This window comes from Synchiropus splendidus, chromosome 2 (genome assembly GCF_027744825.2).
Source record: "Synchiropus splendidus isolate RoL2022-P1 chromosome 2, RoL_Sspl_1.0, whole genome shotgun sequence".
Lineage (NCBI taxonomy): Eukaryota > Metazoa > Chordata > Actinopteri > Syngnathiformes > Callionymidae > Synchiropus > Synchiropus splendidus.
Window position 1 is genome coordinate 26,437,102 of NC_071335.1, and position 16,671 is coordinate 26,453,772.

Below are 16,671 nucleotides of genomic sequence, written 5' to 3' on the forward strand. Positions count from 1 at the left end.
CACGGAGGGATTCCAAGGGCTGAAGAACCCAACAGCCAGACGAAGAAGCCTGGCTCAAAGGTGGAGAGGCACAAACCAGTCTGAGGCTGATACATGGTCTTATTCATTGTTGCCCTCATTCAAACATAAAAAATGACCACCTAAAAAAAGCCCATTCAACGCTGCCTCATTATTATTTTAGGGGGTTTACCTGAGGTGAAAGTCTCAAGTGACGGCGATCACGTGAGCTGTTGGTCCATCAGGCCGCACTATCTTATCAAGAAGCACTTTGGCTGAATAAGTCATGACTTCATAGGTGAACAGCAGAGTTCAACTCCGTGGATGAATTATTTAGACATCCCAAAGTGGCGTTTAAGTAGCCCTCTGACCTTCTCTGAATATCTGCATAAAGACCCATCCTCGTGGAGGAAGAGACCATGGTGATCAACAGAGAACTTCCTGAACTGCTTCAAGTCCTTGGAGGGAATGTGAGTGTTTTGGATGAGGTCATCTGCAGAGATAGAAGGTGCTTCAACTTGGTTTTGGAAGACAACTGTGTGTTCAAGGAAGGCCGTGTTTGGAGAACACTAGTGTTCTCCATGTAGGTGTTTGGTGGTTGGTTCTGACACGGCCAGGCGGGAGGAAACAGGTCGCTCATGTTTCCACTGGATGACGTTCCAAACTTTTAGATTGTCAGTGTATGATGGCGACTCATGGTGGATCTGAAATATGTCAGTCAAAAAAAACAGAACTTCTGCAGAGGAGGCCCTTCAGTAGCTTCAGTAAGGTTGAACAGTCACAGGTGTTTTGGGGGGAGAAAATATTTTAGATTATTTTAAAATGTTGATGATTCATTAAAAAACCCAGAAGAAATTACCTCATCAAAATAAATAAGACAAAAGTCCTTATTTGTATTATACTACTGTATATTATATTGTCATATTAAATCGTAATAGGAGATTAAAATGGAGAAATATGTCAGAGTTATTATTTTAAAATGTTTCACTATTGCATTTCTATTGAACTAGGAAAGAGTTCTGAAGCAAAAAATAGTGAAGGTAAAAGAAAATACTGAACAACGATCCTTAAAAAGTCTTTTTTTCCCCAAGAATGGGCTTTTTAAGAGAGAAAATCACATTTCATGTGGTGCTGTTATTGACTTTTCTCTAGTTTTATTTTTTTATTGCGACTCAGATGTTAGTGTCAATCCTTTTTCTTTCATTTCCTCTGGCCAGCAGTGTTTTAAAACGCCGACCACTGTCGCAGGTGACATCGACTGAAACCTTGACCACATTCGCAGCGATACGAAAACCTCATTACCATTTCGGAAAGTCATTCGGCGGAGGAGAGAGACGGTCGATGGGCAACTGATAGCAAAAGGGAAAGGGCAGAGAAGGAGTGATAGACGGAGGCCGAAGAACGAAACAGCAGTGATACTGTAGAAACCTCGTCGCGTCACATGAATGGCCGGGTCACATGACTGGGACGGCAGACTGTCACCTGAGCTTGGGCGTCAGAGTCACGTCAGGTTCGGCTGAGGACTGATTCATTCTTTCACGTTCCAACATTATTAGTCACCAGCTGCAGCCGCTTCTTCTCCTCCAACCCTTCAAGTCAGTCATTCACTCTGGATTCTTGACCCCAAAAACTGAATTCTCATCCCCCGCCCCCTCATCTTCACTCAACCTCCCGCCCCCTGCCGTCGTATTGCTTGTGTCAATCCCCGTCTCCGCAGCTTCTCCTTGACCTCAGCCTTACTCTTTTTACTGCATCATCAGCAAACATCACGGTCTATAGAGACGTCTCTCTCGCCTCATTTTTCAGAACAACACAAACATGGCGGGTAAACTGAAAACTACATCAGCGATCGAGGCGCGGACTGTCGTGGTGTTTTCAAATCTGTTTTCTAAAAGGATGGCTTCACAGGGATAAAGGTGCTATCATCATGCAAACATCATGGTCCATGGGGACTTCTCTCTAACCTCACCTGTCAGTCTGCACATCACCAGTGCAAACACGAGGTGTTGATGTAATCCTACTCTAACCCTGAGTCCCTCTCTGCAACATGTCCTCATACATGTCCAAGGAAACCCTGGAATACTGATTCTCTCACTGCCTTATATCCGTTCCGTAGCTCCACAAAGACCCCTGACAACTCCATCTGACCTTCTCCACGCTCTGAGAAGACCCTCTAGTGGTCTGGCACAGATAAACTCCATCGGTGCCTGAAAACGTTGAACGTTGTTTTGTTAAATCCAGGAGGTTGTGTTAACTGTTAACTGTGTGTTCAGGGGCTGTGCGCGCATCCAGCATCTTCCCCATCCTGAGTGTGATCCTGCTCTTCATGGGAGGCCTCTGCATTGCTGCCAGTGAGTTCTACAAGTCACGCCACAACATCATCCTCAGCGCTGGCATCCTCTTTGTATCTGCAGGTAAGGAAGTCGGTCAGTCATTCACTTCCCGTTGCTACTGAACAGAACCAAAGGGAAAAATCTGTCGCGGTTCAGATCTTGATGAACCCAAACGGAGACAGAAGACTCAGTAGCTCGGTCCCTAAAAGTTTATTCCACTCACACACTGGGACAATGTCCAATAATCCACAGCAAAATAATAATCCGAATGAAGTGGGGATAAAACCCAATCCGCAGTCAACTGGGAAAAGTCCAAACTGGTATCCAAAAACAAAACTCAGAGGCAGGCACATGCGAGAGGTGCACACATTGGCATCATTTTAGGGGGGACCCTTGCTAAGGATCATTTTGGCCCCAGCACACACAAAAGAAACCCCGGAAGAAAATTCCTACGCTCCTGAATGCACCATCTGCACACATCTGTGAAACATGGGTCAGAGCTTTGCTGCATTCCATTTCCCTCAGAAGTGGGAAGTCAGGAATGACTTCGAATGACGCCACAGCCGAGTTCAGCACGTCCCATTTAGCAAAGGAAGACACTCCATAAACATCGTCTTACATTTTCTTACCACTGGAAAATCCAATGCCTGGGTGACGTCATCCTGGGGGTGGAGTTGGGAATCACCCAGTTCCGACTACAACTCGAATGTGGCATTTATCCCCGAAAAAAAAACAAACAAAAAAACAGCAATTCACCCCAGAGTTACGACGCGCGCACAGAGACAACATGCAGTTCTCTGGTCCGGTGACAGACTGAAACAAACATAACACTGTTGTGTGCACAAGAAACATATTCATTATATATATATATATATATATATATATATATATATATATATATATATATATATATATATATATATATATATATATTCATTTATTTCAGCCTTATCGGCTTAAGATGGTAGCGCAAGTACCTTCATCTACGGCGGCCTGAAGTGGACAAAAAGTACGTCTAATAGTCATCTGGCTCTTAATACAGTAAAACAGTGCTGAAACAGAAAACACCGAAGAGCCAGGAGTCCACTAAACTAAGTGATTTAAACAGAGAGACTGGAAGTGTAGTCGAGAGACGCGACGTTCTGGAGGAGAGTCAAGGAATGCTGTGCCGTGTTTGTGCCCCGGTGTAATTGCTGATTCATTGATTACCTCCAGCCCGTGAGAGCACAACACGGTAGACGGAAACAAGACACCGAGGAAACACAACTATGACAAAACCGCCGCTTCTCGACAATGACTTCATCTGATAAGACAATGATGCGTCTTCTCCAAGTCTAGTCGATGGCATCTTTCCTTCTTTTAGTTAAAACTAGTAGCTGAAATAAAAGAGGACATTATTAAAATTTGTATTGCATATAATGCATTACTAATTTTTGAAAAAATTACTTTCAGTGGATGATTTCCTGAAATCGCTTCAGCAAGCATTCATGCTGTGAGAGATGAAACCGGCTGACCTCCGAGGTGTGTTATGCGGTGTGACGTGCGGAACAATGGCCTCCAGAAAAAGTTGCGGTGACAAAATAAGCACAGGTTGTGTGTGCGTGTGTGTGTGTGTGTGTGTGTGTGTGGTGGCCTACAGTGCTGCACTAGATAAGTAATTCCCCTCTAATTCAGAAGTGAGAGCGGCAACTCAGTGTTGCTGTCGCTCTTCCTCCGTCTCGCTCGCCCTGTTGCCAGGCTAAGAGGAGACCACTGGGATTACACTCTAAAAATAAGGTGTCCCTGATACTTTTCTGCTCGGATCCAACTCAATCAGGCCCTCACTCGCCTCGTGTCTCACCTCTGCAAACGCCACTTCTTCAGGCTTTTTTGTTGTCCGTCCTCTCTTCTTCTGTTGGAGGCGTCATGCTGAGACGACGCGAGACAAAAATTGAGGATTGAAAATGGAAAAAAGTCCCGATGACGGATGCGAATGACAGCCGGCTGTCAACGATCGTATTTGATCACCCCTGGAGGTAACGGCGTGGGGCGGGTGATCGACAGCCACACACGGGAAGAGCTTTTGTGTGTGTTTAAGTGTGCGACAAATGTGTCCCAGTTTGAGCCAGAAAGTTGGAGAAGAATGAAGAACTTGTGTTCAATCACTGCGCGGCAATAAACGTCCTGTTTTTAAAGTCGCCGCTAATAATTAATTTTATTCTTATTTTCGCCCACAAACCATGGGTCATCATGAAAAATTGTTCAGAGCGGCTGCACACACACACCCTTCCACACAAAATCAGTGAAAACGTGTGTGCGCCGTCCACACAAATATGGCAAGCAAAAATGAAACATCGGACATCGACAACAAAATTCACTTTCAAAATGTTTCAATGATGGAAAATGTTGGATTCATGGGGGTGGAAGGATGATCAAAGGACACACAAGTCATCAGGAAACATCATGGTGCACAGAGATTCAGCTTGAAATAAGTCCTGACTGGGACCCGTTGGTCATTCAAACAATGACAGAAAAGCAATGTTTTTAAATCCATCCTCGCTTGTTTCAGCCAGAAACAAAACTGCGGTCTGTTTCAGAAAGACAAAAGGACTATAGTAGGACAACAAAGTGTTTTGGAATATTCTGGTTAGCTCAGCGTGTCCATCTTTGACTTGCTAGTTTGGTTTACCAAGTCTATTTCAGTTCAACAAAGGACACCTGAAGAGTCCGTTTTTGAGTCACCTGGAATCAAACTGTGCATTTCTACAGTATTTTAATATTGTTTGGGATCTTCATTTAAGCCTGTATCGTTCTACTTCTGTCGCAGGCTTGAGCAACATCATCGGAATCATTGTGTACATATCAGCCAACGCAGGGGACCCATCCAAAAGTGACTCCAAGAAGAACAGCTACTCCTACGGCTGGTCCTTCTACTTTGGTGCTCTCTCTTTTATCATGGCCGAAATGGTGGGCGTGTTGGCCGTGCACATGTTCATCGACCGCCATCGAGAGCTGCGTGTGGGGGCACGAGCCGCCGACTACCTCCAAGGGGCAGCCATCACGCGCATCCCGAGCTACCGCTACCGCTACAGGCGTCGCTCACGCTCCTCGTCCCGCTCCACGGATCCCTCGCACTCGCGGGAGGCTTCGCCCGTGGGGCTCAAGGCGTTCGGGGTGCTTCCGTCCACCGAGCTGTCCATGTACACACTGCCCAAGGGCCAGACGGGGACGCCCACAGCCACTTATAACTCCACGGAGAGGGACCACAACTTCCTGCAGGTCCACAACTGCATCCAGAAGGATCTGAAAGACTCTGGCAGCCACAGTAACACCGCCAACCGCCGCACCACCCCGGTATGAAACTGACGGACCCCAGTTACCTCGAGCGAATCAAGGGGGAGACAGAACGGACACAGGATGGATGAGGAAGCTCCGCAGGATCTTGGAGGATCTATAAAAAAGAAACATGCATGATTTTCCCATCCACCATTGTTTCATGAGTTTGTTTGTAAAGACCGGGGGGGTGGGGGAAGTCGGGACGGAGGGAGGGGCGGCTGACCTGTCTGAAGGGAACTATATTTTTCAGTCTTCCCCAGCTAGAAAAAGAAAGGAGGGTGGATTTCACCCTCCCTTCGCCGAGCCTATGATCCCACCCTCTGATCCTCAAAAGCCCTGTGACCCCCCACCATCTTTTCATTTTCTCATTTTATTCTTTTTGAAAATCAATACTGTGAATCAATGCGGTGTGAGATTTTACCATGGTTCAGGCCGCCAAAAAAAAAATTTAATATATGTATTAATTCTATATAAATATATATGTTAATAACTCATGACAAGACCTCCCTGGCGCAAAAACAACTCCGAGAAAAATAAAGTGAGGGGCTTCAGCATACTTGATAAACCAGTTACTATTATCGCGTTGTTTAAAAATAAAAGAAAAACAAAAACCTTTTGGCCTTTTCGCCAGAACATCCAGCAGACATCCTTGTTCCAGGACAGTAGACGAGTGAACTCTGGGTGATGGAGGATCTCAAACTGTCCACTATGAAGCGCCGCTACTGCCAAAGACACAAAGTAGCGCATGCAAGAACTTGGCGACTCCGAGGAGAAAAAAAAAAAGAAAAGACAATTCATGCATGCTAATCAAAAACCATCCGATCTGCTTTTAAGGAACTTGAAAAATGAAACCATGTAAGGGGCAAGTGTGCGTGGCAATGTAGAATTTAATGTAACAGTACTGTGTCTCTTTCGTTTTTCTTTTTTTTTTTTTTTTTTACTGGGGAGGGGCTTCATTACGCTTTGGAGGGGAAGAAATCTTGCTTTTCATATATTCTTTACGTTTTTTCACACGGCCTTAGTCGACATTTGTTTGTCTCATATGATTTCTTGTTCTTTATGTTGTTGTAAATGAGAATTTGAAAAAAAAAGAAAAAAAAAGCGTAATGTCTTTCAAGGTGCCAAAACTGAATGATTCTGAACTTGGATGCATCAAGTCCTGATGATTAAAAAGTCGAACCCCCCCTGCAGGGAACACCATGACTCTCTTTTGTGCGTTGATGGGCTCCAGCATGAGCACACACTGTTGTGTTCACACCCACGTCTGACTGTACTGACACTGACTTACATGTGGAGAAGACCTGTCGGATGTGACGCATTTACCCTTTGAGCTTCGGGGTCTTCAGCTTCAGTAACGCATTTCAGGTGTTATGGGGCACTAACCAATAAGAGCATAAATTTCACAATGCTTTACAGGGAGAGGAGGTTTATCAGCCTGTTAGCTAAGAAGCTGATCTTAGCGGTTGCTAACTGTTACAATAGAATAGAATAGAATTTATTGCCATGGTCAGTGGGGATCCCACCAACTAGGAAAGTGCTTCGAAATAAAATAAAATAAAATAAAATCTTCGGAGGGGAAGAAGCTGTTCCTGTGACGGGAGGTTCTGGTCTGGATGGACCGTAGCCTCCTGCCAGAGGGAAGAGGAACAAACAGTCCATGTCCAGGGTGAGAAGGGTCGGCTCTGATCCGACCTGCACGTCTCTGGTATCCAACTCTTTTTTTTAATTTTATATACGGTGATTTCCGTACAATAAACTGCTATTTTTTTCTCGCAGTCTGAACCCTGCGGCTGAGACAGTGACACAGCTAATATAGGGAGCCACATGCTGCCAACATTTTGAGCCTTGTCACATCAAACCAATTAAATATGTTTTATTGACCTTAAAGGGCTGAAAAGGTGCTGTTTTTTGCCCGTAGTAGCTGAAGGAATAATATTCTGCCTCTCTGATCCTTAGACTTTTTTGAACATCAGTTCAGAGGGAGGGGGAAGTCGATTTGGAGTGACTGCTTCAGTTGCGATTGGCGCAACAAGTGTTGCCAAGTTGCATTTGGTGGGACCATACTTACATGCCTCACATCCTTTGGCCCCAAAATTGGTAACTGACCTCATTGGATATCGTGTCACAAGCCTTTGAAGAGGACCTTCATGGATGAGGGCAAGAGGGAATGTTACCTCTGAGAAGGACAGTGTTGGTTTGCTCGTGTTCAAAATAACATTTTTCAGGAAACACTTGTTTTGGAGTGATCCGGATCATGATTTGGATCCAGGGACTTTTGAGATTGCGTCAGGAGTGGGACTGAAGCTGCCAGGCAGAGGTTTGCACTGTCTGAGTGTCTTTCTAGTTACCTCTGCCAAGGAGACACAATCAGAGCTGTCTGTTCGCAAAATATTGGAACAGATTCCTATAATTTTTTTCAGGAACTCTTGATAACTGGTGAAGGAACAGATCCAGGAAGTCTTGAAGACTTCATTGTGAGGGGACAGGAGAACGGGCGTTGCCATCTCCGAACTTGGTGGAGGTCGACACTTTCTGTTCTGGTTCAATACACGAAAAAAAACACCAGACTCTGCTGTAAATAGACGTATTTCCAACACTTTTCCTTTGTCCACTGTAGTGATCCTTGCGTGAAAGACCTCGCATTAAACTGGTTCTGACAAACACAACGCTGCTTTTCCTCATGACAGACAGCACAAGTTTTCAGTACTGGCAAGACAGAAATGTCAGATTTGAAGGGAGCGGTTTTACAGAGTAGGGATTTAAAACATTGGCTTGTGGATGTTAAACTTAGCAATAGTTTTCTATCATTTTAGTTCATTAAAAAGTTCAGTGTTGATTTCTGGTCAGAAGAATGAAAAAAGCAGTTGGACTTGAAACTGATGAAGAGATATCTGGACTGATGTGGGATAGATCTGGAGTCAAGATCCCGTCTGTGACAACAAAAGCTTAAACAGCTTGTTGTTTTAAAAAGCGACTCAAAGCGCTCACACACTATCTTTCGCTCCTCTGGTTTGCATCACATTTGCCGACTCGAGTTGCTGCCTTCCCATCCATAGATACGGCAGTGTAAATATATTTGGATCAGGAGTGCAGTGGTGCAACATCGTGACTCACCAGATGCAAAACTAGAGCCCACTGTCGACCTATTTCAAATGACATCCTGTTTCGCTATCTGTTTTTCCAAACGTTGCTATGGGAAACGCAGAGACTGCAGCCCACACGTCGCTATATCGCTACTCTGCGCTGGTCAGAAATCCAGAACACACTTGCTCTGCTAACAGGCCGGAGCGGCGGCAAGAACCTGCATCTCAGGAGAAGAGCTGGCCATCGATTTCCTCGGAGTGTAAACACTGCGCACCGCAACATATTGGATTGGTTAGTCTAATAGTGTTACGCACAGTCATCCAATTATTCGCTCCCTTCATGTGCTTGTTCACTCTGTTGTGGATGCTGGCAGCTCTGCTGCTCATCTCTTCACCTCACTCTCTTATTCATTTTCTCTGCTGTGGAATAAATGTCAGAGCCTTCAGCGTCACTGTCCTGCTGAATCGCACTCTCCTCTGTCTGTCCCCTTTTCTCTCCCTCTCTCTCTCTCTCTCTCTCCTGGTGCGAGGATCAGAGTGGCTGGCATGTCTCTCTGCAGCACTGCTGTGATCACAGCAAACAGAGGCCAAAGGAGAGAGACGGTGGGGGAAGAGAGTGCCACACTGCCCACAACTGGTGAGGAGGCTCAACTCACACAGCAACGTTCATTGACTTCTTTATTTACGTCAAATGTTCCCTGTAATTTGGTGAGGTCTGGGAAGAGTCCATGATGTCTGCTGAAGATACAGTGAGGTGGAGGGATGAGCAGGTGTGCGGCCCTTTGCCTGTAATCCCAGGGCCCTCATGAGGTCAGAGAAACACAAAAATACCTTTTAAATCCATACGTTAATATCTGAATCATACAGTAAATCTAACTTATTTAGGGTCTTTGTTTTCTTTTTTAATCCACAATCGATGCACGTGTTTGTTCTTAATCTTATTCAGAAGTAATTCCCATTTTACTGCCATGGTGATGGACAGGTTGAGAGATGAGGTTAGACAAGAAGCCCCTTGGACCATGATGTTTGCAGATGACATTGTGATCTGTGGTGAGAGCAGAGAGCAAGTGGAAGACCAGCTAGTGAGGTGGAGGTTTGCCTTAGAAAGGAGAGGAATGAAGGTTAGCCACAGTAAGAAGGAATACATGTGTGTGAATGAGAGGGAGCCAAGTGGACAGGTGAAGTTACAGGATGAAGAGGTGAAGAAGCGGGTGCAGGCAGGATGGAATCATTGGAGAAAAGTGTCAGGTGTGATGTGTGACAAAAGGGTGTCGGCAAGGATGAAAGGGAAAGTGTCCAAAAGGGTGGTGAGGCCAGCAATGTTGTATGGTTTGGAAACAGTGGCACTGAGGAGAAGACAGGAGGCAGAGCTGGAGGTAGCAGAGATGAAGATGCTGAGCTTCTCTCTGGGAGTGAGCAGGATGATGATAGGATCAGAGGGACAGCACATGTGCTCAGGTGTTTAGGAGACCAAGTCAGAGAGGCTGGATGGAGATGGTTTGGACATGTACAGAGGAGAGAGAGAGAGAGTCAGTACATTGGTAGATGAAGATGTTGAGGTTGAAACTGCCAGGCAGAAGGTGGAGAGGAAGGCCACAGAGGAGATTGATGGAGGTGGTGAAGGAGGACATGAGGTTTGTAGGTTTGAGAGAAGAGGAAGCAGAGGACAGGGGGAGATGGAGGAAGAGGATCCACTGTGGTGACCTCTGAAGGGAGAAGCCCAAAGGAGAAGAAGAAGACTAGTATTTCTTGTACATGAAAATGAGTAATTAAAATATATTCACCTTCACCTTCACCTTCACCTTCTTCTGCCGCTTATCCGGGGTCGGGTCGCGGAGGCAGCATTCGGAGCAAGGAAGCCCAAACTTCCCGGTCCGCACAAACCTCCTCCAGCTCCTCCCGGGGGATCCCGAGGCGTTCCCAGGCCAGCCCGGAGACATAATCTCTCCAGCGAGTCCTGGGTCTTCCCCGGGGTCTCCTCCCGGTAGGACTCCCCAGGGAGGCGTCCAGGGGGCATCCGGATCAGATGCCCGAGCCACCTCAGCTGGTTCCTCTCGATGTGGAGGAGCAGCGGCTCCACCCCGAGCTCCTCCCGGATGACCCAACTCCTTACTTTATCTCTAAGGGTGCGCCCAGCCACCCTGCGGAGGAAACTCATCTCAGCCGCTTGTATCCGCGATCTCATCCTTTCGGTCACTACCCAAAGCTCGTGACCATAGGTGAGGGTGGGAACGTAGATCGATCGGTAAATCGAGAGCTTCGTCTTGTGACTCAGCTCTCTCTTCACCACGACGGTCCGATACAGCGACCGCATCACTGCTGCCGCTGCACCAACCCGTCTATCAATCTCACGCTCCCTTTTTCCCTCACTCGAGAACAAGACCCCGAGATACTTAAACTCCGCCACTTGAGGCAAGAACTCTCCACCAACCTGGAGAGAGCAAACCACCGTGTTCCGGTCGAGAACCATGGCCTCAGACTTGGAGGTGCTGATCCCCATCCCGGCCACTTCACACTCGGCTGCAAACCGACCCAGCGCATGCTGAAGGTCCCGGTCCGATGAGGCCAGCAGAACAACATCGTCTGCAAATAGCAGAGATGAAATTCTGTGGTTCCCGAACCGGATCCCCTCCGACCCCTGGCTACGCCTAGAAATTCTGTCCATAAAAGTGATGAACAGAACCGGTGACAAAGGGCAGCCCTGGCGGAGACCAACATGCACCGGGAACAGGTCTGATTTCCTGCCGGCAATGCGAACCATGCTCCTGCTCCGGTCATACAAGGAGCGGACAGCCCCTAGCAGAGGGTCCCGCACCCCATATTCCCGGAGCACCCCCCACAGGACATCGCGAGGGACACGGTCGAACGCCTTCTCCAAATCCACAAAGCACATGTGGACTGGTTGGGCGAACTCCCATGAACCCTCGAGCACCCGGTGGAGGGTATAGAGCTGGTCCAGTGTTCCACGACCGGGACGAAAACCACACTGTTCCTCCTGGATCTGAGGTTCGACTATTGGCCGAAGTCTCCTCTCTAGTACCCTGGAATAGACCTTTCCAGGGAGGCTGAGGAGTGTGATCCCCCTATAGTTGGAACACACCCTCCGGTCCCCCTTCTTAAACAGGGGGACCACCACCCCGGTCTGCCAATCCAGAGGCACTGTCCTCGACTGCCACGCGATGTTGCAGAGACGTGTCAGCCACGACAGCCCTACAACATCCAGGGATTTCAGATACTCCGGACGGATCTCATCCACTCCCGGGGCCCTACCACCGAGGAGCTTACGAACAACCTCGGTGACTTCGGCCCGGGTGATGAGAGAGCCATCCGAGTCCTCAGTCCCCGCTTCCTGAGTGGAAGACGTGACGACGGGATTGAGGAGACCCTCGAAGTATTCTTTCCACCGCCCGACAACATCACCAGTCGAGGTCAGCAGTCTCCCACCCTCGCTGTAAACAGCACTGGTGAGGCACTGCTTCCCCCTTCTGAGGCGACGGACGGTTTGCCAGAATTTCTTCGAGGCCGACCAATAGTCCTCCTCCATGGCCTCTCCGAACTCCTCCCAGACCCGAGTTTTTGCCTCCAAGACTGCACGGGAAGCGGCACGCCTGGCCTGCCGGTACACGTCAGCTGCCTCAGGAGTCCCACAGGCCATCAAGACCCGATAGGACTCCTTCTTCAGCCTGACGGCATCCCTTACTTTCGGTGTCCACCACCGAGTTCGGGGATTGCCGCCGCGACAGGCACCGGAGACCTTGCGACCACAACTGCGTGCAGCCGCACTGACAATGGAGGAGGAGAACATGGACCACTCAGACTCCATGTCACCTACCTCCCTCGGGATCTGGGAGAAACTCTCCCGAAGGTGGGAGTTAAAGACCCCACTGACAGTGGGTTCCGCCAGGCGTTCCCAGCAGACCCTCACAATACGTTTGGGCCTGCCCGGTCTGACCGGCTTCCTCCCCTGCCAGCGGATCGCACTCACCACCAGGTGGTGATCGGTTGACAGCTCTGCCCCTCTCTTCACCCGAGTGTCCGAGACACGTGGCCGAAGGTCAGATGACACGATCACAAAGTCTATCATAGACCTCCGGCCAAGGGTGTCCTGGTGCCATGAGCACTTATGGACACCCTTGTGCTCAAACATGGTGTTCGTTATGGACAAACTGTGGGTGGCACAGAAGTCCAGTAATAGAACACCGCTCAGGTTCAGATCGGGTAGGCCGTTCTTCCCAATCACGCCCCTCCAAGTCTTGCTGTCATTGCCCACGTGGGCGTTGAAGTCTCCCAGTAGAACAATGGAGTCCCCGGTTGGGGCACTGTCGAGTATCCCTCCCAGTGACTCCAAGAAAGCCGGGTAGTCTACACTGCTGTTCGGCCCGTAAGCCGCAACCGCTGTGAGACACCTGTCCCCAACCCGTAGGCGTAGGGACGCGACCCTCTCGTTCACCGGGGTAAACCCCAACACGAAGCTAAAATATATATAATATAAAATATATTCACCATAAAAGAAATATATTTTATTCATCATATACATACAAATCTTCTTTTCTGTCATTGTTTTCTAATGTTTTCGCAACAAAATTCAAGACTTTTTCAACTGTCCTTTGGCTTAACCAAAAGACTCGGCCTTTCACAACAGTCGCAGTATAAGTTTGAATACCCAGCCAGAGACAGTACAGGTATTTGGGGTCCATCATCAGGAGTAATGGATGTGGAGGATGAAGTGGAAGCTTTATTGGACAGTAGAGAGACCTGCCATGGTGGACAGTATGTGAGCCTCAGGAAGATACTGAGCTTCTCATTGTATTCCAGTGTATCAGAGGCACAAGTTTGAAGACTAAGTCCTTGTTATGTTTTCAGAATTGTTAGATTTCAGACCTTCTACTGAGACACATTCGTCTGCACTGCAGTAACTTCAGGATGGAGGGAACAGCTGCTGTTTTGTTCTCCACCTGCAATTAGCCAGTTTTTTTGGGTCAGGTGTGGTTTGGGGCATTGGAACCGAACCTGCTTCCAAGCACACACGTGAAGATCTTCCTTTAAATGACTGCAATTTCAGTCGCAAAAGCTCTGTGCTCCCAAGTGAGTCAGTACAACATCATGATTGTTTAATGAATTAAACTTCTGTTGGCGGTAAATGGCATCAAAGCTCACTGGAAAACGCTCCTCCACAGGGAGGTCCCTCGGGCTCCGCACACCAGTTCTGTGGCAAACAAAGATGAAGGAGGCTGCAGTCAAATCCCAATGAACAGCGCAGACGCGTTATCGCAAGTCACATTTTGGCAGCACGTTTCTGTTCTCAAAATCAGGTGCTGTACGCCGCGACCTGGGACCAAGCAGAGAGAAATGCAAGAGTGCAAGCGGGGCTGAGACGCCGTTTAGTGATGAACAATATGAGCTAGAACTCTCTGTCCTCCTCTGACTGTGTCCTGAATACAAAGCGGTTTTCACCTGGAAGGACGGCACTACAATGAAATATGGCTGAAATAAAAACCGCTGATGTCCTGAAGCGGCCGCAGAGGAGAAGAGATAGAAGAGAAGAGAGAAGAAGAGAAAGTTGATCGTCTAATTGCGTAGTTGGACAATCACCAAACCATTATGATTTAAGATTCAAGCTTGATATTGTTTGAGATATGTAAAACATTGTCCGCCTGCAGCACAATTATTGGTTATCCTCAGTGCATTCAAGTGCAGAGGGATTAAAATCTCAGCTTTGATCCTTAAATATCAATATTCCTGTTTAACATGAACACATCAGTCAACATTATCACTCTGTTGTGGTGAAGAAAGAGCTGAGACAAAAGGCAACAGACTTATTTATGCCTCTTATCTCTGTTCTTACCGTCCAACTTGGGGTATATGGGTGTTCCCAGAGTGGCTGGACTCCCCAGTACTAGAGGAATTCAGACAGAGATTGTCTCCCTCAGAATCTCCCCAGAAGAGCAGGAGGAGGGAGGTCTGGGCTTCTCTATTATGACTGCTGCCCTGGCGACTAGTCCTCAGATAGGCTGCTGGATAGATGGAAGAATCCGAATACTCGAATCCCAGAATGAAAGCCCAAACCACTGGGTGTTGCAGCAGAGTGCACCTGGGAACAAACTTGAGGTCATTCAAGAAAAGGCAGATGGTCAGAAGAGGAAGGTTACAAGGAAGAAGCGGGGGGTTGAAGCTCCACAGACTCACAGAAAGCAGCTGACGAGGTCGGTTGCAGGGTATCAGACAAGCGAGTGATAGTGAGGTAGAAAAGGGCTCAGTTTAAGAGGAGCAGGTGGTCAGGGACGAAATGAAACAGGTTGGAAGGCCTAGGTGAAGATGGTCTGGCAGAGAGTGAGAGGGTGGAGGTGCAGGACAGGTGAGACTGGCTTGAATGTTTGGAAGAGAGTTCAGGCAATGACAAAATATTGAAATGAGTGAAGCTCCATCTGTTGGACCACTGTATTATTGTTATTATGCTGTTGTTGCGAATGGGTCGTGTTGGGTGTGTGACTGCGACACTACTCAAGCGTGCCTGATCTGAGGAGGCTTGTGCTCACAACGACTGTAGAATTTAGCTTTTAGCTAAAGCACAGCACGATGGCCCCATTGTGATCACGCCCTTAGTTACTGAGGTTACAGAACAGATGAGAAAACTCAGCATCAGTGTAGAGAAAGGACGAGTTGACAGAAACAAGAGGGGGAAAAATACTCATTTAAAAAGGCAGTTCATATTCTGTTATCTGCAAGAATGATTTTATTCACGACATTGAGGCAGATTTCTTCTTTTTTATCAGAATCAGAATCAGAAAACTTTAATAATACCAAGGGAAATGATGTTCGTAACATGCTCTGTACATGTCACAATAAAATAGAATACATTTTTATACATGTATATATAAAAGGAATGTCACTCCTAATCGATTGCCTCTGTTTTAATGACAGTGTAGTCGAAGAGTGACAGTGGACTTCAACGTGACCTAATGGAAGATGAGCCGTTTCTAACATTAACAATGGTCCTGGTCGTTCTAATGACCAATAAGTCGTCCTAATATGACAGCAGGTCTCTGACACCGGAACAATGGCGTTCAGACGACAGTATCCTATGTGATCTGCCGCATTAATGTCCCCATCTAACCACCGCACTCAGCGTTCATTCACTTGACTGATATGTCGTTTTTATTAGGTGGAGGAACACACGGGGCATTAGCATGAGGACATTAACCTTGGTGGAGTCGGGCAATGGAGGGGGAAACCATCAAAGCCAGCGTTAGCGGGTGGATCTCTCCGCAGTGCAGCTGCAGCAAAACCTGCCGAGCCTACAAAACAAACCCGAGATGGGAGGCCATAAAGATCCATCACACGGCCGGCCAGCACTTCTCAGAGACCGGTAGACATCGGCGCCCGATTATAGCCAATGAAAAGTGTCAGTCCAAACAAAGATGGAATGGTTTGGTGCCATACTAAATAAAAAAGGAAAAGTTGATTGATTTATAGTTTAGTTATTTTTACAATTGTAAAGGTTATTGTGCCAATGAAGGGAGAAAGGATTTTGAAATGAGTGCAGGAAGTTGCCGCGGAGTACCAAGCTGTGATGTCAATGGAACGCACAAATGAAGGTAAAGGCTTCAAAATGTCTCTGGTTGCCGCTGCTTTCCAGCCACCAAAGCAACTTCCCCCACCTAGCTGTGTAAAAAAAGTAGGTCAGTCTGCTGGGGGCGGGACTAAAGTTAGCGAAACGTCAACATTCGGCGTATAATGCGATAAATGTTGTCGGAAACGCGTCACTCAAAACTGGTGCAACACCGTCAACATGTTGCATCCCTTGCTCCATATTGCAGGGCCGCAGTGTATGTCATGTTACATTGACTTTACATGTAACTTAGTTGCGTTTGTCGCTTAAAAAGCGGTTATTAAGTGAGCTGAAACATGTTTTCACTTTCAGCCACTTCTTCCCATTATTGGAG

The 16,671-nt window shown here is 47.3% G+C and overlaps 1 protein-coding gene across 1 annotated transcript in view; it reads left to right on the forward strand.

Annotated features, from left to right (window-relative positions):
- The window catches only part of LOC128753445 (voltage-dependent calcium channel gamma-2 subunit-like), a 55,810-nt gene extending 48,968 nt beyond the window's left edge, over positions 1-6,842 (forward strand). The window contains exons 3-4 of the mRNA XM_053855158.1: positions 2,271-2,411; positions 5,137-6,842. Of these exons, the coding sequence (XP_053711133.1) occupies positions 2,271-2,411; positions 5,137-5,669 (674 nt within the window). The 3' untranslated portion in view covers positions 5,670-6,842. The remainder of the gene's footprint in view (positions 1-2,270; positions 2,412-5,136) is intronic.
- Positions 6,843-16,671: the final 9,829 nt, after the last annotated feature.